Source organism: Eurosta solidaginis, chromosome 3 (genome assembly GCF_040869045.1).
Source record: "Eurosta solidaginis isolate ZX-2024a chromosome 3, ASM4086904v1, whole genome shotgun sequence".
NCBI lineage: Eukaryota > Metazoa > Arthropoda > Insecta > Diptera > Tephritidae > Eurosta > Eurosta solidaginis.
The window spans coordinates 284117342-284141440 of record NC_090321.1 but is presented as its reverse complement, the minus strand read 5'-3'; the positions used below and the strand labels follow the sequence as shown (position 1 = coordinate 284141440).

General features: G+C 35.5%; 1 protein-coding gene across 3 annotated transcripts; it reads left to right on the top strand.

The window, feature by feature from the left end:
- The first annotated feature begins 268 nt into the window (after positions 1-268).
- On the top strand, positions 269-23186 carry LOC137245722 (cysteine dioxygenase type 1). Of its 3 annotated transcripts, none has more exons than XM_067776830.1 (3): positions 269-742; positions 12766-13345; positions 16679-17297. In XM_067776830.1, the coding sequence occupies exons 1-3, from the start codon at positions 665-667 to the stop codon at positions 16711-16713; spliced, it is 693 nt and encodes a 230-aa protein (XP_067632931.1). In that variant the 5' UTR covers positions 269-664; the 3' UTR covers positions 16714-17297. The 3 variants fall into 3 exon arrangements, with proteins under 3 accessions (XP_067632931.1, XP_067632932.1, XP_067632930.1); XM_067776831.1 differs by having other exon boundaries at positions 593-742; positions 16700-17297; XM_067776829.1 differs by lacking the exons at positions 269-742; positions 16679-17297 and adding exons at positions 7354-7507; positions 22124-23186.
- The last annotated feature ends 913 nt before the right edge of the window (positions 23187-24099 follow it).

Here is a 24099-nt window from a genome sequence, read left to right as displayed (position 1 = left end):
TTCTGTGCGACACCACTCATCCTTACCCAATCTGCACCAAAATTGGTATGTGATATTTGAACTTTGTATTGCCATTTGAGGCGTAGAGATTGGAAAAAATCGTTTGATTAATTATTAAGGTCCGCCCTAATGTGCATATGTACCTGCCTACATACTCAAATTTCTGATTTTGTTATTAACGACTTTAGTGCCGATAGCTGCATTTCAAATAAAAGCCACAAACTTAAACATCTGAACAACACAAATCGTTTAGAGCTATTTGAAGTTACACATCCATCGCCATTTAACAAATGCCACCAATTCATGCAAACAATTTGTATCAACAACGCCAACAACAAAAATATTTAGTAATTATATTAAGTGAAAATCGCGATCGTGCAACAAATTTATTGAGAAAACATTATTATAAAGGGAATAATCATGCAACACGCAAACCTCGCCTTTGTAATTTTAAAGTTTTAATACAAAATTTATATATTAAGTGAGCGAGTGAAATTTTGGTTGTTAAACATTTGCAATACAAAACAATTTTTTTCTTTTCAAATAAAAAAAAATTATATTGCAACTCTTCACATTAAAAATTAATTGTTTATATTGAAACGATCAATGGCTAATGTGTCGTCGCCGTAAGCATTTAAAGAAATCAGCATAAGCTTGCAAAAATATGAGGGAGTTAACTCAAACTACCAAGAGGGACGGCAATGATAATCAACGCGCTGTTGCAGCTGATTCATGCCAAATGGTAAATAAGATCAAGTTATTTCATAGAGACATATCGACTGCGTAGTGGAATAACAACCTATCTCTGCTGCCGTTTAAAAATGGTTTATCTCAGAAAAAAACTCCCTACTTCAGCCACCGATTGAAGAACGACCTATCTCATGATTTGTTCCGAAAGTGACCTATCTATAGCATAAATTCCATACATTTTGATGTTAGCTATTTCAACCAAATTCTTAGGGCGTTTTGCAAACAAGCCCTATTTTTTACCTAGAATAGATTGGTATTAGAAAAAAATATGATAATAAATTAACAAATACTAAGAAATTGGTGAAATTTGGTGAATTATTTGATTTGATGACGTAAAATATTAAAATTCGATGGTCGAGGCCTAACCTTATCACATAGTCGGTAGTGCACTAAGAATTTTACTACCATTAATTTTTTTTTTTTTTTTCATTAAAAAACGGGAGGTCAAGCCTTCGAACGGATAAACGAAGCATTGCTAAATGTAATATTTTTTCGCTTAGCTGAATGTTATTAAATATCTTTCATAGATGTTAAGTAATTTTATAGATATTAACAATTTTTTTATCTTAAATTAGTGACTATTACAGTAAAAATAATTTAAATAATTGTCGTGCTAATATGAAACAAATGAATAAATAAATTTAATTAAATTCTGAGCCGCGAAAAGTTTCACTGTTCATATGGCTCGAATATTACAAATTAAATAATAGGTACCTAATAAGAATAGGTAAGAAATATAAGAGTTTAAGAGATCGGTTCGCTTAATGACCAATACCAAAAATTTTCTTCCATCAATAATTATAATGCACCTTTAATTCGATTTTTCTTCCTAAATTTAATGTAATACAATGTTGAAAGTTATCTTATTAAGATTGAATGCTCGCATACATGTGCACATTTGTACAAATTTGAAGTTTTTTCATTGATAAGAATATCATTTACATATTTGCAAACGAAATGCAAACACAAATATCCCAACTATGCGAGTAAATGATAGCGATGTAAATCTCTTTGATGTTTTTGTTTCAAGTCGGGCTTTTGTCCTTACTCAAAAGACACTGCGTTGATTCATACTATTTAATGAATAGAGTGACGTATATTAGAAAATCAACGTAATAGTCAATTCATAAAACAAAAATATATTTGTGTTTATAAGAGATTAAAAGCAAAATCAAATATAACTAATAACAGGAGGTCGTTATTTGTTTTTAGATTTGTTTCTTACATTTAATGCAGAATTTACGTAAGATTTTTGCGAGTACTTTTGTTATACTTTTCATGAAAATGAAGTGGTCTTTTAAGTTTGTCACAAATCTCAAAATTGTAAGTCCTTAAAGGAACATTGATAGACCCACCAATAAGTATACCGAAATTATCAGGATGAAGAGCTGCGTTGATTTAATCATGTTTGTCTGTCTGTTTGCATGAAAACTAGTCCCTCAATTTTTGATATACATATCTTGATAAAATTTGGTCAGCGGGTGTATTTATACATTTGTCAGAACAGGCCGGATCGGACCACTATAGCATATATTCCCCATACAACCGATTTTTCAGAAAAGAGGATTTTTGTCATATCTTCCTCCATTTATCAGATTGAAGCTTCAAACTTCACCATATGCCTTCATATATTGCACGTATTGTTGTCTGAAAAAAGGGATGAGATCAGTAGTATATATAACATAAATCCCCCACAACCGATTATTCAGATAAGAAGCTTTTCGTAATTACTGCCCATTTTTAACAGCTAGAGGCTTCAAATTTCACCGAATGCTTACGTATAGAGCATGCATTGTTGTATGAAAAAAATTTATAGATCCGTGGTATATATAGTATATATCCCATACATGGTTCAGATAAGAAAGTTTTCATAATTGCTGCCCCATTTTAACAGCTAGATCCTTCAAATATGCTTTCGTATATATCAAATATTGTTGTCTCAAAAATTCGAAGAGATCGGTGTTATATATAGCATATGTCCCCTACAACCGATTGTTCAGATAAGAAACGCAATTTCTACACCATTTTAACAGCTAGAAGCTTCAAATTTCACCAATTGCTTACGTATATATCATATATTGTTGTATGAATAAATCATAGAGATCGGTGGTATATATATTATATACCCCATATAAACTGTCATTTCTGCCCCCTTTTTAACGGCTAGAAGTTTCAAATTTCATCGAATACTTACGTTTACGTCATATAATGTTGAGATAAGTGATTCATGGTCATAGCTATTTTATGCAGACCACAAAAAACGTGAAACCTTGCACCCTCACACAATATACCTACCTATTTTTATACTCAGCTGAGCAGAGCTCACAGAGTATATTAATTTTGTTCCAATAACGATACCCTGTAACGGCATAAACTAATCGAGATAGATATGGACTTCTATGTATCAAAATGATCTGGGCGAAAAAAGAAATTCATTTAGTCATGTCCGTCCGTCCGCCCATCTGTCCGTAAACACGATAACTTGAGTAAATTTGAGGTATCTTAATGAAATTTGGTATATAAGTTTCTGGGCACTCATCTCAGGTCGCTATTTAAAATGAACGAAATCGGACTATAACCACGCCTACTTTTTCGATGTCGAAAATTTCAAAAAACGGAAATGTGCGATAATTCATTACCAAAGACGGATAAAGCGATGAAACTTGGTAGGTAAAAAAAAAGGAAGGTATTTTAAATAGTTTGCAAGCTGTAATTTGGAAGCTGAGTCGGTTACATCCGAACTTACACGTCCTTACTTGTTTATTTTATATTTACCTTAAAAATCGCTTAGGTATGTACATCTGTTCACTATATATTTCATATCTTATACAGCCGATTATTATTTAATATTACGAATGGGATAACATTATTGTTCAGCCCCATACATGAAAGGGGTGAAGTCTTCGGCACAGCTGAAGACAGTCCCGTCCGTACTTGTTTTTTGTTTCATTTGAGGGCAAGGGGGCGTCATGCACCGGGCGATTTCAAAGGATCAGAGCTCTTTATCGAAATATGTGACTACATAATGTTACTTCGCAGTGGAAACGAACCTGGAACTTCAGTGGGACTTCTCACTTTTATAACCTTCTATAAAGAAAATGCAGATGCCGTTCGGAGACGGCATAAAACATCCAGGTCCCGTTCCGCCAATTTGTAGGAAAAATTAAAAGGAGCACGACACAAATTCGACGCGGAGCTACGCCACCACACCACGGCGTCCGCTGGTAATAGGTATTACTTAATAACTTCAATTAAAGCTTGTTTGATAAGTTCTGCCATTAAGCGAATTATTTTAACAAAATGTTATGGTTTCAATTTTTTTACACTATGGACACACTCAGTCTATGTGAAAATTTTGTTGTATATATAAATGGGACCTTCAAAGAATTCAAAAAACATTTCTTTTTCTTATATTGGCCCTAATTGCACACGATAAAGCGAACTAAAATAACAATCGGCTGGGATTTGGTTTTTTAAGAGCATACAAAAAAAGCTCCAAATTGCTCCAAGACAAGTGTTATGTTTTATTATAGCTTATGCTCGTTGCGAAGAGATAGTAATAAATAAATTTAGCTGCAGATAGCTGCAGTTTTAACTGTGTCAAGACTTTGCATATCCTTATCAGCCCTCAACGTTTTGTCAACGAAGTTATAAACTTTACAACCAAACGAAAATATCATCCGAGGTATACGAAGAAATCTGTATATGACTTCCACAAATATGGAATGAGACCCAAAAAGTACTTCACGCGCATATGAAATTTGATACATAGAGAGTGTATTATAAGGGCCGTTTTTGCCAGTTAGTGTTAATCAAAGATAGTGAAAACGGCTTTCAGAATTTTTGCTCGGCAGTTGTCTCGGCTGATATTTTTACAAGTTTTCCGCCTATTTGAAATGTAAAAATTTATATGAGTTATGCCAAGCTCGGTGTTAAACGAACAGAAATATTTTTAAGTAAGGTTTGCGCCAAGAGTTGGCACCTAACCTTATTTTATAATTACTTCTCTCTCGAAAGCCGCTTTTCGGATTTAAATGAAATTTGATACATATTTAAATAACAAGCCACGGTATATCCTACTAATTGCCGGGACGGGTCCTGCATGTTCGGACGGAATCTGCAAGCTGGTGGATTGTCGCTGAGAGCTTTTCATGACAGAAATCAGGAAATTGAAAAGGTTTCGCAACAAATCGTTTTGAAACGGAAAACCGTTAACCGAATAATAATGATTTATTAAACTTTTGGTTAACTACCAATATAAAGAGTGATACTGCAACCCAAGCTTCAGTAGACAGATTTATTATTTTTTCTGAAGAAGAAGGTCCTAGGTTCAAGTCCCGGGCAAATCAACGTCATTCATCATCAAAAATTTTGAAAACAATTTTTTCAATCAATGTGTCTAAGCAGGGTCGCCCCTCGGCAGAGCTTTTGACAAACACTCCGGATGTGTTTCTGTTATGTTTATCTGCTTTGAACCTGCCGTTCACGGACGGCATACAACAGTAGCTCCCGTCTCCGCGAAGTAAGTCGAAACAAACATTAATTTTTTTTTAGTTTGTAGGCTTAAGTACAATATATACATAAAGAAATTTGTGTGTTTAAGACAACAACGGAATATAATCTAATCCATGAGAAGAGATAATAAACGCCATCTCAAGCTAATCAATGTACTGATATGAAAAACATTGTTTACTATATGAAAAGTTTCATCAAGTCATTTAAGTATTTATATGGAATAAATTAACCAACAGTGCGTTTTTGAGATAACCGAAGTATGCCTTGAGCGCGAAAAAATTGCCTTTTAGCGTTCTTTTCACACTTAGCAGGGATGCATAGTAACGTTAACTTTAACATTTACCAAAAAAATGAAATTTTTCTTTAAAACAGCTCTATATTTTCACGTTTATTTAATATACTAGATAATATTATTTCGTTTTCAACATAAACAAAGCCCAGTTGTTGATTGTGAACAGACAGAACGAAACAAAATTATGTAATTTGAATGTGGCGAAGCACTGTTAACACAACAACAACATCAATGTTGAAAAATATTTTGATTTCGCCAGGTCCGTCTGTCCGTCCGTCCGCAGTCAATATTTTTGATAATACCTGCATTGAAAACCAACATCATGAACCCCGAATACGCTACATTCAAAAAACCAATAATTTCTTTGCTCTGCGATAACCTATATCAACAATATTTTTTATAAGAATAATTTCCATTCCAAGAGCAAAACCCTCTATCTGACTTTTAAACTAAACTAAGCTGAAGTTAGAATAAACAAGTAAGGACGGGACTGTCTTCGGCTGTGCCGAAGACTTCATACCTTTCATGAATGCGGCTGAACAATAACCTGATCCCATTCGTAACCTCCAAATAATCGGCTGTATAAGATGAAAAATATATAGTGAACAGATGTACATACCTAAGCGATTTTTAAGATAAATATAAAATAAACATATAGGTAGGTACTTTGTGTGAGGATGCAAAGTTTCACGTTTTTTGTGGTCTCCATGTAAAAACTATGACTAAGAATCAAGTATTTCAACAATATATGACGTAAACGTAAGTATTTGATGAAAATTGAAGCTTCTAGCCGTAAAAAAGGGGCAAAAATTACAGTTTGTATGGGGTATATAATATATATACCACCGATCTCTATGATTTTTTCAGACAACAATACATGCTATATACGTAAAGATTCGTTGAAATTTAAAGCCTCTAGCTCTTAAAATGGGGCAGTAATTACGAAGTTTCTTATCTGAACAATCGGTTGTGGGGATATATATACTATATATACGACCGATCTCATCCATTTTTTCAGACAACAATATGTGCAATATACGAAAGCATATGGTGAAGTTTGAAGCTTCGATCTGATAAATTGAAGAAGATATGACAAAAATCCTATTTTTCTACAAAATCGGTTGTATGGAGGATATATGCTATAGTGGTCCGATCCGGCCGGTTCCGACAAATGTCTAATCGGACACCCAAATACACCCACTCACCAAATTTTATTAAGATATCTCAAAAATTGAGGGACTAGTTAGCATACAAACAGATAGACGGACAGACGGACATGGCTAAATCAACTCAGCTCTTCATCCTGATTATTTCGGTATACTTATTGGTTGGTCTATCTATTTTCCTTTAAGGACTTACAATTTTATGATTCGTGCCAAAGTTAATATACCATTTCATTTTCATGAATGGTATAAAAATTGATTTGAATACACAACGGGATCTTTTATCATCCCGTATACTAGTAATTTACTATATAGCCGCCAAAACGGTATTTCTGCTTTCCTGAAAAGATGTGTTTATGTTGATAGAGGGTATTGAATATAAGCCAACGGTGTGCTATATTTCTAAATTATCGAAATTTATTTGTTCCACTAGAGAAAACAGTATTCAAAAAATTTGTTGGCGTTTTCCTCGATTTGGAGTTGATCGCGTTCAATTCTAGAAATTTAGTGTTTGCGTTCATTTTAGGAAAAATTTCATGGGCGACTCCAAATAGCAAAAGAACGGACCTATAGATTTATTTTCGTATTTGTACTATATATTTACATATATGCCCGTAGTTAAAGGAAGATATCTTGAGCTACAATCACAACTTAATGCATGTCGCTTCTCGAATCATTCAAATTTGTTTATTCGGAACGTGTGTGTCGTTATTAATTTTGCTGTTAAAATAAAATATTAATTAAAATATACTATTTGTTATATAAAAATATACAAATAATTATTAAGGTGATTAGATCGATAAAATTACATTAGTTATTGAGAAATCGCGTTCTATTTTATCAAGCCGAGCTATCATTAAAAAAGGCATATATTCGTTATCTTTTAATTTTTGAAGTAAATTTCCAATAATTGAATTAATATTGTTATTATCTGATTAAATGGTGAACATTGACCTTAAAAAATCGTTACCCATTATTAATGCACAGTAGCGAGCAAATAGTGTTCAATTTTAAAAATGTTCAAGAAAATTTTTGTTTTCATTGTTAGTTTATTTAAATTTATATTTTATTAATTTATATGAAATCACTGGGTCACTACTGCAAGAAGTAAGGTTACTTCAGTACATTCGGCTTATTTTGCTATATAAATGAGTCATCATTTTCATTCCCGTAACCCTGGCTTTAATACTTTTTTTTGAATGCACGAGGTGAGAAACCAACAAAAAAAAAAAAAAAAAAAAACAAGTACAAACTACAAGACATTAGTCTCATCTATAAAACAGGTGCTCTTCTACCTTGCAAGCAAACCGCACAATGAGAGAATATTCTCACTCCCAACTTACAACCGCTGAGAACGTTATAGGATACGAGCTTTAACAAGTAAGGAAGGCTAAGTTCGGGTGTAACCGAACATTACATACTCAGCTGAGAGCTTTGGAGACAAAATAAGGGAAAATCACCATTTAGAAAAATGAACCTAGGGTAACCCTGGAATGTGTTTGTATGACATGTGTATCAAATGAAAGGTGTTAATGATTATTTAAAACGTAGTGGGCCTTAGTTCTATAGGTAGACGCCTTTTCGAGATATCGCAATAAGGGTGGACCAGGGGTGACTCTAGAATGTGTTTGTACGATATGGGTATCAAATTAAAAGTATTAATGTGGGTTTTAAAAGGGAGTAGCCCTTAGTTGTATATGTGAAGGCGTTTTCGAGATATCGACCAAAATGTGGACCAGGGTGACCCAGAACATCTTCTGTCGGGTACCGCTAATTTGTTTATATATGTCATACCACGAACAATATTCCTGTCAAGATTCCAAGGGCTTTTGTTTTCGCCCTGCAGAACTTTATTATTTTCTTCTACTTAATATGGTAGGTGTCACACCCATTTTACAAAGTTTTTTCTAAAGTTATATTTTGCGTCAATAAACCAATCCAATTACCATGTTTCATCTCTTTTTTCGTATTCGGTATAGAATTATGGCATTTTTTTCATTTTTCGTAATTTTCGATATCGGAAAAGTGGGCGTGGTCATTGTCGGATTTCGGCCATTTTTTATACCAATACAAAGTGACTTCAGATAAGTACGTGAACTAAGTTTGGTTAAGATATATCGTTTTTTGCGCAAGTTATCGTGTTAACGGCCGAGCGGAAGGACAGACGGTCGACTGTGTATAAAAACTGGGCGTGGCTTCAACCGATTTCACAGAAAACAGTTATCGTCATAGAATCTATGTCCCTACCAAATTTCACAAGGATTGGTAAATTTTAGTTCGACTTATGGAATTAAAAGTATTCTAGACGAATTAAATGAAAAAGGGCGGAGTTACGCCCATTTTGAAATTTTCTTTTTATCTTTGTATTTTGTTGCACCATATCATTACTGGAGTCGAATGTTGACATAATTTACTTTTATACTGTAAAGATATGAAATTTTTTGTTAAAATTTGACTTAAAAAAATTTTTTTTTAAAAGTGGGTGAGTTCGTCATCCGATTTCGCTAATTTTTATTTACCACACATATATTAATAGGGGTAACGTGCCTACCAAATTTCATCATGATACCTTCAACGACTGCCAAATTACAGCTTGCAAAACTTTTAAATTACCTTCTTTTAAAAGTGGGCGGTGCCACGCCCATTGTCCAAAATTTCTCTAATTTTTTATTTTGCGTCCTAAGGTCAAAGCACCTACCAAGTTTCATCGCTTTATCCATCTTTGGTAATGAATTATCGTACTTTTTTGGTTTTTCGAAATTTTCGATATCGAAAAAGTGGGCGTTGTTGTAGTCCGACTTCGTTCATTTTAAATAGCGATCTGAGATGAGCGCCCAGGAACCTACATACCAAATTTCATCAAGATACCTCAAAATTTACTAAAGTTATCGTGTTTACAGACGGACGGACGGACATCGCTAAATGAATTTCTTTTTTCACCCAGATCATTTTGATATATAGAAGTCTATAGCTATCTCGACTAGTTTATGCCGTTACGGATTACCGTTATGCGAACAAAGTTAATATACCCTGTGAGCTCTGCTCAGCTGAGTATAATAAAAAAGAACCAACTCCGAAAGACGTGAGTGCAGGTAGTTTGTCAGGCTGATTAAAATTTTTCAAGGCAACTCGTCAGATGACAGATGATGTGATTGATTTGCTAGTTTGCCGGTTTCCAGACTGGATGAAATTACTGCAGAAGCAATAATGACTATCTATAGCCATTGTCTAAAACCTACTTTAATTATGGTATATATGGGAAATAAGCAGATCCTACAGGCTGCCGGATTACTGTAGCGTTTTCCAAGCGGAAATATTAGCCGTAACCAAAGCAGTAGAAATCCTGGAAGATAATACCTTAAGCTGCAACCGTGTTAACTTTTATATTGACAGTCAAGCAGCAATTAAGGCAATAATCTCGCATAGTACAGCATCTAAATGTGTGTTAGAGTGTAAGCAGTCTCTGGAGAGAATCGGGACAGGGAGAAGCATACACCTATATTGGGTCCCAGGGCATATCGGAATAGATAGGAATGAAAAAGCGGTCGAACTAGCTAAAAAGGGCGCATCCCTTGAATCGTGCTCCGCAGACGTCCAAATTAGATTGGGCGATATTAAGCGAAGGCGAGAGGTGCACATGATCGACCAAGCGGGTAAGGCGTGGGTTCAAGCGCGGGGCTGTAAAGTGTCGAAGATTATGTGTAGGTCTTACAACCTTAGACTAACACAGTTGCTTCTATCATTAAAAAGAGAGCACTGTAGACTCATGACGGGTATTCTGACTGGACACTGCCTTCTGGCGTCACATGACTTTAAATTAGGCTTGGTCAGTGATAGCAGATGTAGGAAGTGCGGGTTGGAGGAGGAACGATCGAGCACGTTCTGTGGTCGTGCCCTGCACTTGCCAGGCTAAGACTCCAGCTTTTAGGAGTGATACAGCTGTCAGATCTAGAAGCAGCAAGTGGCTTAAATCCTAGGAAGCTTCTAGTATTTGCCAAGAGGACGGAGTTATTTTATAACATAGGTGCTAGTTTTTGATAGGGTTTTTCAGTTTGGTCGTTAAAACAAACTTCTGGTAACACTACGGACTCAATCAGTCTATGTGAGGTCCTGATGGACCGGCCAGTTCAACCTAACCTAACCTATGGTATTTTAATTACTTTGCATTTTTAACTTCCGCGCGAGTAAATGTTGAACTCGAAATCCAAATCGATTATGATGACAAGAGGCTTATTTATTCTAAAAGCTATTTGGGCATGCGACTTGAAAGAATGAAGGGATGTGTTTGAAGCGCCAAATAATAACAGCAGTATTGCTAAAGTGGTACTTAATTGATGGAATGCTGCTCATACACAAGCTGATAATGTGCTGCGCAGAACAACCATTGAAAATCGAGTTTGGTTTTTGCGCAGAAAACTCAATTTAGGTTGCTGTCATACAAGTCGTATTTACATGAGACATATTTGACAGAAAACTGCCGCGGGAGCTTTTGTTAGGTTGAGGTCTAAGCCTTCAGCTATGGTAAGTAATCTACACGATATACCAAATGGAAAAGAAGAGAAGAGTTCCGTACATCGATACGTTGGTCTGCTACGCTCTTGAAACCTTCCTGCCTACGCCGGATTTGGCAAAGGGTAGGAAAGGTTGAACTGGCTGTTCCGTGAGAACCTCACATTGATTGAATGAGTCCATAGCGTTACCAGAAGTTTGCTGATGATCAAACTGAAACCCGCTATCTGAAACCAGGACCTATGTTTTAAAATAACTCGCTCCTCTTGGCAAATACTAGATGCATTCTAAGACCTATGCGACTTCCTGCTTCTAGATGAGTCTACAGTCCCCTCTTTTCAATGATAATAATAACTTTGTTGGGCTAAGCTTGTCAGACTTGCACATGATCTTCGACATTTTGCAGTTGGCAGAACTTTGAGGCATTATTCATATCCTCGTACTCACGCAGCGTCCTTTTGGGAATTTTATACGAAAGCATGACACTGTTAAATGTGTCCAAAAATAAAACCGAATAGTTACCCCGGAGTGCTCCGAAACGGGGGGTGGGATCCATAGTATTTTTGCGCAGAACTCCTTTCTGCATTGGGGGTCTTCGGCCGCGCTTATAAAAAACTAGCTTTACCCTCCGTACGTTGTAACGCCCGAGATCGAGTGAATGTTGCGTTATTTTTTCTGTTTTGTTTGTTTATAATTTAGTTTATTGTTCTGTAAATTGAATTGAGTTGTGTACGCATATTTGGTGAAATTTTCGTTTAAAACGTTTTATTCTGGTATCTTATTGTTACGCAAGTGGGTACACAATATAAGTCAATATATGCGCAGGCAATACAGGTGGTTCTAAAGAGTTTAGAAATTCAATTGGATAATTCACAATTTGATCTTCATCTGTAACTGTGTCGATCGATTTATATTCGTCACTTCACCAGGAATTTGATTTTGAATGCGATCATTGATTTTGTTAACACGATCATTTTTGGGTGCTAAGATTGCTCGTTCGCATAGCCAAAAAAAAAAAACTTTTAATTTAAAATTCTTAATTCTGAAATATGGAAAACCTTCGCCTTGATCGAAGGAACCTATAGCCAAAATTTGGTGATGATTGAAGTGTGGGAAATACGTTTCCATAGCGAACACACACAAACACACAGAATTTGATTTTTATATGTATAGATTACCATGGGTAGGTCTAATATCTCTTGACAGACCCAAAAATTTTGTCCTCCATTTTCGGATTCGCGATCCTATTATTTTTGGACGTGTATTAAGAGTGTCATGCTGTCGTATAGAATTACCGTCCTTTTTTTCGAATAATCACGACGTTCCTTCTTGTGCCAGTTTTTTCTTCAGGTTCGCTGGAAACCATTACTGTCCGCAAAAGCGGTGCAAAAGCTTAGGCATACCTAGGTTAATAATATCAGAGGTTCTGGTGATCTTTGACGGCACTTACGTATATATTTTACCCCAATTTCACAGATATGTCTAAAAGTTTATTTTTACTTACTCTCTTAATATAACATACGGTTTCTTTGTCAGGTAAATAAAATTGTGTCCGAGATGGCCCTTGCTAAGGTCATCAACTCCACCAACACTGACATGGATCAGGAACGCTATTTGCGTGATGCTACACACAATTTTCGCGGCATAGAGAAGCCTCTCAAATATGGACCAACCATTGATACTATGAATGACCTTATATCTGCCTTGCATAGAGAATTCGAAACAAACCATGTAAATATTGAAATGGTCAATCATATTATGTTGACATATCAATCGAATCAACGTGAATGGAAACGTTTTGCCAAATTTGATCGTTACAAATATACTCGCAATTTAGTTGATGCCGGTAATGGTAAATTTAATTTGATGATTCTATGCTGGGGTGAAGGTCAGGCTTCAGCCATACATGATCATGCCGATTCGCATTGTTTTATGAAAATGCTTAAAGGTGAACTAACTGAAACACGTTACGAAATGCCACCTACTCAGGCTATTGAGATGCCTAATGTGGATATTGGTGAGATGAACGGAGATGATGATCGATATTTCGATAGTAAAGAAATGAAAGAGGTTGGCAAGACTACGATAGCTGTTAACGATGTGGCCTATATAAATGGTGAGTCCAACGATATTGAAAATATTTCCCTGAACGAAGACACCATTATCATAACAAAACACGGCAGTTATCCCGGTTTTGCGATAGCCGCCGGCAATTGAACGCACCAAGGAAGATCAAGTCCTCTTCTTCCTCTGTCTTTCCGAAATCGGTGGAGGTCTCGCCCTTCCTCTACTTCCAATTATGATTTACGATAAGAATACTTTCGAATCCTCCAAGGGACATCCCATAATTTCTCGATACCGTAATAATTCCGATCCATACCATAGGACAGATATGATTCGAGATTTATAGAGCGTAATTATTGTTTGTCGAGAGAGAGCTTAACTCCTTATTTTCGTTTGATTTTAAGGCTGGTATTGTTTTCGCTGTTAATGCTTCTTAGCAGCTAGATGACGTCCCCGAATTTATAATCGTCAACAGGAAGTATTCGGTAGCCAATTTTGTTGGGTCGAAGATTGCTCTCAGTGAGCAGATACATCTGTCGCGTAATAATCTGCTATCTCGTGAGTAGCTTATCGAGTCGTTAAGTTTTCTTGGGTCGCTGGGTACACTTTCTTCACTGCACAAACGCGTGTTTTCGTGTGTTTTTGTGTTGAAACCCTTGGAGATGCTATATTCGGGCGTCAGTCATCATATTCTAGTTTCTCATCCCTAGTTTTTATTCGCCTGAGCCGCATGATCTATTGATGAGTAGGCTTAAGTAAATATTATATTGAAAAACCTCGCCGTCGTGCGGATCGCGGTTTGACGCTCGTTGGCTGCGAAGCCTTTTTCCCACCACAAACAAAAATGGCGTGGTTCCGAGTTGGGCTTACATTTCTATTCCTATTGGCTCCCTGCCTTCTATGGCTGAAATTTCCGCCTTTGTCCGCACGAGAAAATCAGACAAAATATTTATAACAATCAACCGGTTCGGTTTTATTGCATTTTTGTTTATTTCGAGAATGAATAATGGTTTCATTTACTTCTCTGGTGAAGATGACAAGCCAATGTCTTCCATTTCTTGTGATTTGGCGCTAGAGGGATGAAGGATATGTTGTCGGTAGAAACCTTAACCATCGTAACCAACGGTATACCATTTGGACGGTAATAGTGTCCTTATCTTTGCTTAATCGTGTGGCACACGGACTTCCTGACTGATCAAAACATGCCCTTGTTAGCAAGCAGCGTACCAGCCTCCCCCCAAAGGGGGACAAACATCAAAGTCAAAATGCAGTTTTATTAATGGGGCTCATCGAGTGTGGTTCTTTGAAAGAATTAATCGACTCTATGTCTCTGGATCATACGTGTTACCTATAACCGGATCTTATAGTGGTTACGGCGATAAACCCGTGTCAATTGTGAGTAAGGTATTGGTGAATCATAGTACAAGATTGAGTAGCCAATTGCTATATGTCTTTTTTCACTGGGCATGAAGCTTTCTCTTTTGCTAGCCTTCCACAACGTGAATTATGTTTCCTCTAAAGCAGGATGAGGCCGGAAGAGTTAGGATTGAGCATTGCCGTTATGGTGGCAATTTGCAATTCTGTTCTGCATTAAAAATTTAAAATTTTATATGAAAATACTTATTGTAATAAAATGCTGTTTGTTTATTATTTCCTTTAGAATGTCTTGCCTATATGCGAACCGCTTGAAGTGAAATCCCATCCCTTCGTGTCATGCCGGCTTTGTGATGGGCTCGCTCATATGAAGTGTGCCGGTTTGTCAGAAAGAGTGGTTGCCGCACTCAACGATAGTGATAAGGGAGTTCGTTGGGCCTGTTTGAAATGTAGACCAACTGAGATTGATCTTTTCAAAGTTTTCAAACAGGCTCGCGACGGGTTCTCTGAAATGGGCAGAGAGGTTGACGCCCTGTCTAAGAAATTTATCCAGTACGAAAACTTCAAATATCCGAATGACTTAACTAACGTAAACATTCCACAGAGAAATTGTAATCCTACCAGTGCTTCCTCTAGTGCTCCGATACTCAATGCCGTTGCTGAAGTTCCTGCATCCGTAGTTATTTCACTCCCAACTCTCGAATTAATAAATCTGTCATTCCTTACCAGCTCAGCCATCTTCATTCAAGGTTTCTTTAACAAAACCTAAAAAAAGTAATCAAAACCGCAAAACACCTCATGTTTCTAATGGATTTAGAGAAAATCTTCACACCGATGTTATTTATACTGATTTCAGTAAAGCATTTGATAAAGTATCCCACTCCTTACTTATCTACAAGCTGGTTCGGCCTGGCTTCCAACCTGGTCTCACCCAGTGGATCTTGTCGTATCTCTGCGGTGGAACGCAAAAATTTATTATTTCAAATGTCATCGATGTTCCCTCTGGCGTCCCACAAGGCAGTCAGCTTGGTCCAATTCTGTTCTTGCTATTTATTAATGATATCTGTGCCACTATCAAATATTCCAAAATCTTAATGTATGCTGATGATGTAAAACTTTTTAGGTCTATGCGTCTATCGAAGAAGGTCCTTTGGTTCAAGCGGATTTAAACTGCCCAGTCACTTGGTGCAATGCCGCTGAACCTCAATAAATGCAAATTCATGTGCATCTCTCGAAGATCTTTGCCAGTAGCCTCTTACATATTTAATAATTTGTGTCTTCCATCAGTAAACTATTTTGTGGACTTGGGAGTCACGATAGATGCTAAACTGAGTTCCAATCTTCATATTAATGCTACTGTCAATAAGGCTAGAGGTGTTATTTCATTCGTGAAACGGTGGTCCAAAGAATTTAGTGACCCTTATGTAACTAAAACCCTTTTCATCACTTTAGTTAGAGCGATACTAGTATACGGATCAATAGTCTGGAAACCACAATATCGAGTTCATGCAGATAGACTTAATCAATACAAAAGCAATTTCTACTTTTCTCTTTAAGGAATTTTCATTGGGACTCTGCGTATAATCTTCCACCTTACATTAGTCGGTTGAGGCTTATAAATCTTACAACTTTTGCAAGTCGTAGAGAAATGCTAGGCGTTATGTTTATGGCTAAACTTCTAAATGGATTGATTTCTAGTCCAATTCTTTTGAACGAAGTACACTTTAACGTCTCATCACGAGTGTCAAGACATTACACACCTGTTTTTTTAAGGCAGTGTAGAACTATTTCGAATTGAATGAAACTTTTCGGTGTTTGTGTCATGATTTTAGCATTTATTTGATTGATAAAACGGATTCACTTTTTACCATAAAGAAAACTGTCCTATCCTGTCTCGTAACAAAAAAAGAAATAAAAATAAAAATTTTACGTATGTAAAAATGTTCATTTATTTAACAATGTAGTATACATACATATGTATAATTTCTAATTGTTATGTATTTTTATTCAGCTGATGATTTTTATTCTGTAGCTGAACAGTTTTAGATCTCGGCGCTTAACTAACCTCCGACTATCAACAACTCGGCAAAAACAAAGCCGTGCGTCATGCGGATGCGCCCCTCGCGCCGTTAGGTGGGGCACGGGTCGAAATAATTAGATAAGAGTTTGAAAATTTGAAACCGGCTTTTAAGTAACTTCTCGAAGAGCTGGAGACTTGAAATTTCAAATTGAATTAAGAGGCCGATGATATAACATATTACAAAAAGCTTCGCTAGGGGACGCACGAATTGAATTATTAAGAAAACTCGTACGAAACGGAAGGAGTTTTGCGATCGATTTTTAGGAAACTTCTCGTTGAGCTACAAACGTAAAACTTCACATATAGGTTAAGACACCGTGACAAAAGAACAAAAAAAGAAAAAATTCCGTTAGGTGGCGCACGGATCGAAATAATTAGAGTAAGCATGCCATGTACTCACTTGTAGCAATCCAAACTTGGTATACATATATGTATGAGTTATTTTCAAGTAGCTTAGAAATTAATGTAGCTTAACGCATTTCTCTGATATACACAGTATTGTATGCATTCTGACTTAATAAAAATGAGTTTTTCACCTTATAATAAATAAGGCACTTCTTTTTTTCCACCTAGAACTAAAAAGTAGAAAATAAAAAGCAAATAAAAAAATTTAAGCACTTCCCGTATATTTACTTACTTAATAGGCGCTTAACCGTTTAAACGGTTATGGCCACTTTTACGTGTTTAATTCCCCTAAATATTTTTACAATATCTATATCAAAATTAAAAAATCAAAGTTCAGGAAGAATATATCTTTGTATAAGGACACATTTTTTGCTGATTTTTGTCCATTTATATAAAGAAAGTGCTTAAATTTTTTTTTCCTTTTCTTCGTTATTTGAACGACTGGAAAATTTTCTCTTCCGTTTTCGGATTCGCGATACTGGGACCAAAGGGCGTCTTTTGACACCCCTACCTTTTTGGACGTGTTTTAAGAGAGTCACGCTGTCGTAAAACATTACCCTTGCCATTTTCCATTATTGGGATTGTGTTTATGTGACCGTCTGTTTGCACGACGTCTGGCCTCAAGCTTTATCGTCAACAAAACCTGTAAATAAAGTTGTGAAAACATATTTAAAACAATGCATATCGCTATTATTAAAATTATAAAAGATCTAACCATCATTTTACGCCAAAAATTTGGCAAATTTCAATAATTTTTTTGAATAAACAATTGGTAATTGTTTACTTTAGGGTACAACTGCTAAACCTTGCCCAAAAATATCATGGGAGGTGTCAAAAGACGCGTTTTTGACCCGGGATCACGAATCCGAAAGCGGAAATTCAAAATTTTATTTCTTTTCGGAGATATTTGCAAACAAAATTAAAAGTTTTCATGTGGTTGTTGTTATTTTGATGATTTTATTGTACGCACAAGAAAAACTGTGGGTAAAAGTGTTTTGCGCGGATATAGTTTTGGTCTCCAAACCGGTGTTGGACCCACCCAGGGTAATTTTTTATAAGCGCGGCCGAAGGCCGCCATTGTAGAAAGGAGTTCTGCGCAAAAATACTATAGATCCCGCCCCCGGTTTCGGAGCGCTCCGGGCCATTTTTCGCTTTTTTGGAAATATCTTTTGACAGAAATAAAATTGCATGGACGAAATTTAACCCATATCGCGCCATCGATTTTTCGATAGGTTTTGGGCTCAGGAAAAAAAGTTCCACTGAGCATACCCAAAAAATAATTTTCGAGCCTGCAAAATTTGAGTTTTTTGACTTTTTTCTTTGATTTTTAAGATTTTTTTCATGACCTACTTAAAAGATTTTCATTTGATTTTAAAATTTTCATTTATACCCTGACCGACTCAAAATTGTCCGCTAAAAACTTTGGCGATAACAGTTTTTTGAAAAAAAAATATTTTTTGGGTTTTGAGGAGTTTTTTTTTTAAGCTCATGAATTCACTTGGGACTAAAAATCGATTTCGACAAAAATATGTCCGATCTTGACGATTTTGTCAGACAACCATCCATGCCCAATACGTAAGCTTGTGGTAAAATTTGATGTTGCTAGCTGTTAAACTTAGGCAGAAATGGGGCAGAAATGGCGAAAACCCTCTTATTGTACAATCGGTTGTATGGGAGGTATATGCTATAGTGGTCCGATCCGGTCGATTCCGACTAATGTCAAATCCCCCATCAAAATATGCCTGTTTACCAAATTTCATCAAGATATCTCAAAAATTGAGGTACTAGTTTGCGTTCAAAGAAACGGACAGACGGACGGACGGACAGGCGGACATGGCTAAAATTGTTTAAGTAGGTCATAAAAAAAACCTTAAAAATCAAAGAAAAAAGTCAAAAAACTCAAATTTTGTAGGCTCGAAAATTATTTTTTTGAGTATGCTTATCTGAAACTTTTTTTTCCTGAGCCCAAAACCTATCGAAAAATCGATGGCGCGATATAGGTTAATAAATCGACCCAGCTTACCGTTGCATACTTTACCAGGAAAATTGATGTGTATGGTTTTTAATAAAATGTTTCTCCTGAAAGAAAAAGTAGTTTCGGAAAGAAGCAAACTGAGTTCCAGAGTGGGAGCTCAAGATGGGGGATTAGAAAGAGAAGCTGGCAACGTCAGTCACCTTGTAATTGTATCATGGTCTGGTTCTTTATGAGAGAACTGTCAAAGTCAATCACACTTTGTTAAATACACTTTGGTGAGAAATTACTTAACGCTCAATAAGTAATTTTTGATGTTTATGTTTTCAAGTGTTTAAAAAAGCAACGACGATAACGATATATGTAGATTCATTGGTACAATTCATGGTACAAATATTACAAAGTAAAACTGGTGAGAGGGAAATGGCATTTAAAAAAATTTTTAAATTCTCCCCCCAGCGGGTCAGAGGGTTTAGAATATACCCGCGGCAGGTATGCCTGTCTTAAGAGGCGACTAAAATACCAAATTTATTCAAGGGGTTGTGTAGCGCAAAAATAGCTTCTCTAACCCAATTGTCAACCTCACCTACCCGTGGCGAAGCCTGAAACTTAAACAACCGAGGCTCTGGCAACCCCAAGTTCCTCACGAATCTAGGGGGTAGCAGGGCGGGATGGCCTTGAAGGTTTAATGTGGTCATACTAAATTGTTCCGAGATGGTCGGGTTAATGTCTTAAAGGTGCTTGTTACCGGTACGTACCGGATCTGCATCCGTCAAAGGACCATCAACATCGATAACACTCACCAAGGCCTTCGGGGAGTGTCCTTATCGCTACAACAACAACAACCAGTTATTTCTTTATTTAAATGATAACAAAACACAAGACAGTTAACTAGGCAAATAGAAAAAATTAATAATAAAAAGAAAGCAAATGACAAACATTTCAACATCTGTTTAGGAAGTTGTCATCGTTATAAATAAATATTGCCAATGTGCCATGTAAAAGGTACTTGCATAAAAAAGTACTAGTCTTCTCATATACGATCTTAATTGGTGAACTAAACATTTAAGAATAAACTATTAAATATAAAGGCTCTAAGCACAAGTTCCTTCATATATTCTTCTAAGAGGTATTAGGTTCTTTAAACAATGGTTCGTAATTATGGTATAGAGTAGGCTCTATAGTTAGATATAGCTTTTTTGACCTTTGACGGGTGCCGTGCAAGTTGGCAGATAAACTAACGGTCGTTATCATATCACTCGGATCCTTTATTTATATCCCGCCAAAGACTGTCACAACATCAGCTGTAACAAAAACTGTAGTACAATGAAACCAAGGCGAATTCAGTACCAGGTGTTGTTATCTCAACAGCAAGGCGAATTCATTACAGGTGGTGTTATCCCATCAGCTGATTGCTTCTTCTTGATAATTTTCGATACAGCGCCTTGTACTACAACATGTCAGTTAATTGAAATCAATGAAATTTTTCTTTTGACTTGACATTCTTCTGCACGGCGAATTGGTTGAATTCGCTTTGCCACCACCTAGTATAGATTCGCCTTGTCTCAACAGTTGATTGTTTCTTCTTGATTATTTTGCGTACAATGCCTTGTGCAACAATATGTCAGTTAATCGAAGCCAATGAAAATTTTATTTTTACTTGATACCTATTCTTCTCCACGGCGAATTGGTTGAGTTCGCCTTTCCGATCGAATCCAATGAAAATTTTATTTTTACTTGATACCTATTCCTTCTCCACGGCGAATTGGTTGAGTTTGCCTTTCCATCACCTTGTATAGATTCACCTTGAATGGAACCACTCAATTCTTTACGGGGAAATCAATAAGACCTGAAAGTTTCTACCAATGGAACACTTTTTTTATGGCACAGGTGAAGGCAAATGGGGAAAGCGACTCAGTGGAATCGAAAAGCCTGAATCGCTGTCAGACGATGCCATGAAAATCAACGAAATTTCATCGACATTTTCAGAATTTGCAAGCTACCACGGAATCATAGATAGACTTCGACGTATTTAAATTTAAATTATATAAACTCTGGTATCTATTTTTGTTGTTATAGTATCGAAAAAAAGGTCCATAATTCACATCATTTGGTCAATTCACTTTCCAAAGTGTTCATTTGCAAGATCCATTTTACAACAATAGCAAAATAAACTGGGCAGATAGTAATCTTTTGACAAATGACAAGGAAGCAATTGATTGTCTTTGCGAAGTTTCGACCAAATTCGAGTATATTTTCATTTTTTTGGCATACTTTATATATATAGTCAAGAGTCCTGTGCTTTGATCTAAGTAGCTTATCCGTATGTAATACTTGAAAAGGAAAGCGCAATCAGTGAACGAAAAATCAACTCAATTAAGAAGTATAGAAAATCTGCATTGAGCGCTATTCGTAGTATGTCACAAGTTTGGAAACCATGAAGATAATTTACGACTTTCTGGTTTTACAATTGGGAATGCTTCCCTCATTTTACATTTGACCATTCAATAACACACACACTTTGGTTTCGAGTTAAAGTACCTATTTTAAACCATTCAGGAATGGCGGCATATAATATGCACCCAAAAAATCACAACTTTAAAAGAATGCAGAGGGAATTCACAATCAATTGATTCAATATTTTTACAGCTCTAGTCATAGAAGTAATACTCCTATAGTTACTGCTACTACAGGCTAGGTACACTCACAAACATCAGAGTGTCGATGTTTTTGTATTAAAAATCTAACGTACCTAAATTTTAATTTTTTCTTGTCACGCTTATGATGCTACAATCACAAAAATTTTGTAGGCTGCCTTGTTTTGATTTCGAATTCAAAACTCATTGCGAGCATTTTCTATTAGCGATATATATGGCTCTGGTAGACGCAAGTCAGTATTTGGCTGTTAACTTTGTTTTATTCAACAAAAATTTTAATAATAATCATCTGTTATTAGCTACTTTATTATTTTTATAACTTTCTGTTTAATTTTTACTTAGACAATCTTGGATTGCATCGTGTGGAAAATGCCAGCCATATAGAAACGGCAGTGTCGCTGCATTTATATTGCCCGCCTTTTAATGAGTGTTCCGTCTTCCACAAGAACTCTGGCAAACGTATTAAGTGCCCTGTAACTTTCTGGAGCAAATACGGTGTGCGTCAAGTCCAATCGTGAATATAAGAAATTGTCAAATATTTGTTAACGTCTTTTGTATTCTGGATTTTTTATTTACATATTTTGAAAATCTATTTTTATCCTCTCATAAACATAAAGTTTGGGTTAATACTTCAATAATTATTTTTACAATAACACATTGAGAGTTAATTATTTGAAATTGTCTTAATATTACTGTGGTCTTAATATAATTATGGATGTATTGTATTTAAAATATCATTGTATTAAGCCAATGACAAAGCCTAATAAGCAAAACGAATATGGGATTTTCTACTTATAATTTGGTGCCATTACATAAATTTTAGGGCGTATAATTCCATGATACCAAATCTCTCCTATGTCAACCTTGCTCTTTTATTATATATTACTTGATATTATGTCACTCCCTCAGTTTAAAAAATCTAAATTATATAAGCTCTGTGGGTTTATCACCATTGAAAAAAAGAATTTTTTTTACTTAAAAATGTTATAAAGAAATTGTCCTATTTAAATGAATTGTATACATTTGAATACCTATTGTAAAAATTTTTATTCTTTTTATTTAATTGTTGCTTATGTTTTAAGTCCGATATGTGTAAAACTCACTTGCTTACTACGGAATCAGTGCAAATGTGGCGGCTGATAAGTAATTGATATTTTCCAACTGATGCATATGGCATCCCATTTCAAGGGCCGTTTTGGTCGGACCGGCCCTAAGTATGTACAAGAACTGCGTTTTTGGGACTACTTAAAGTCCGAGTCGTGTTTAACATTTTTAAAGTTTTTAGGATTATGCCACTTGGACTTATGTCATTTATAACCTTTGTTTATACATTGTTCGTAATGTATACAATAGATATGTAGATATAAGTAAACTTTTAAATAAATATGTAAAAAAAATTACGAAAGAGCTTTTATTTTAATAAGTTGTTCAATTAATTTAATTGTTTAGATGAAAACAAAAATAAAAAACCCGGGACCTAAACTGTTTTTGCTTATGTAGTAAAAGTCCTTCAGAAAATTATTTCCACTTTTAATTTTTTAGTTCGAATTACTAAACCCGGACTTTTATTTTATTTGTGGAACGGCTGATCCAAATGAAATTTTTTATCATACGGAATCCTTGTTTCAACAGAAATTTGATCAAAAATTATGCCGAAAAAACAAGTAGAAGTTTACTGAGGAAAAGTTAAGTATACGGTTAAAAATTTGTACCTAAACTTTAAACTTTTCTGAACTACATACATATATGACCAATTCAATATCTTAAATGTTTTTGTGAATATTACAACATTGGGGTCGATTTAACTCCAAAACTTTGTGATTTAAACATTAAACTGAAGTCTTTTTTTTCAATTTTATACCGAAAAAGTCTGGAATGAAAACCAAATCATATTCAAATTTAAACTGTATTGGTCAGAAACCTTGTATTACTTTCTGAAATATTATTACAACAAGTAGAGAAGTGCAGCACAATTTACAATTTAGTAACTAATAATTTACAGATAGTCGGGTTCCATTATTTGCATGTCCATAAATTAGGAACGGAGTTCTATTAAATATGTGGAAGTAATCGTAAGTCGAGTTTGGTTGCATCTCGATATGTATTTTGTGCTTGATGATAATGGGTACAGAAGCATTTATAAGAATTAAATTTATGTATGGAAAGCTTGGATATATTATAAATTAATAGTGTTTTCTTTAAAAAAAAAATGATGCCTAAATAAATGGTAAAACCTTAATAGAGTTACTCCTACCCTTGTAAAGTGCATGAAAAGAACATAAATGACTACCCCGTGTATCAGCTGATTCTCACAAGCG

Excerpts from the sequence above, each read along its gene's own strand:
- LOC137245722 (XM_067776829.1), top strand. The coding sequence starts at position 12,787 with ATGGCCCTTGCTAAGGTCATCAACTCCACCAACACTGACATGGATCAG. Across the intron at positions 13,346-22,123 it reads CGATGTGGCCTATATAAATG|ACAATCTTGGATTGCATCGT; the intron begins GTGAGTCCAACG and ends ATTTTTACTTAG.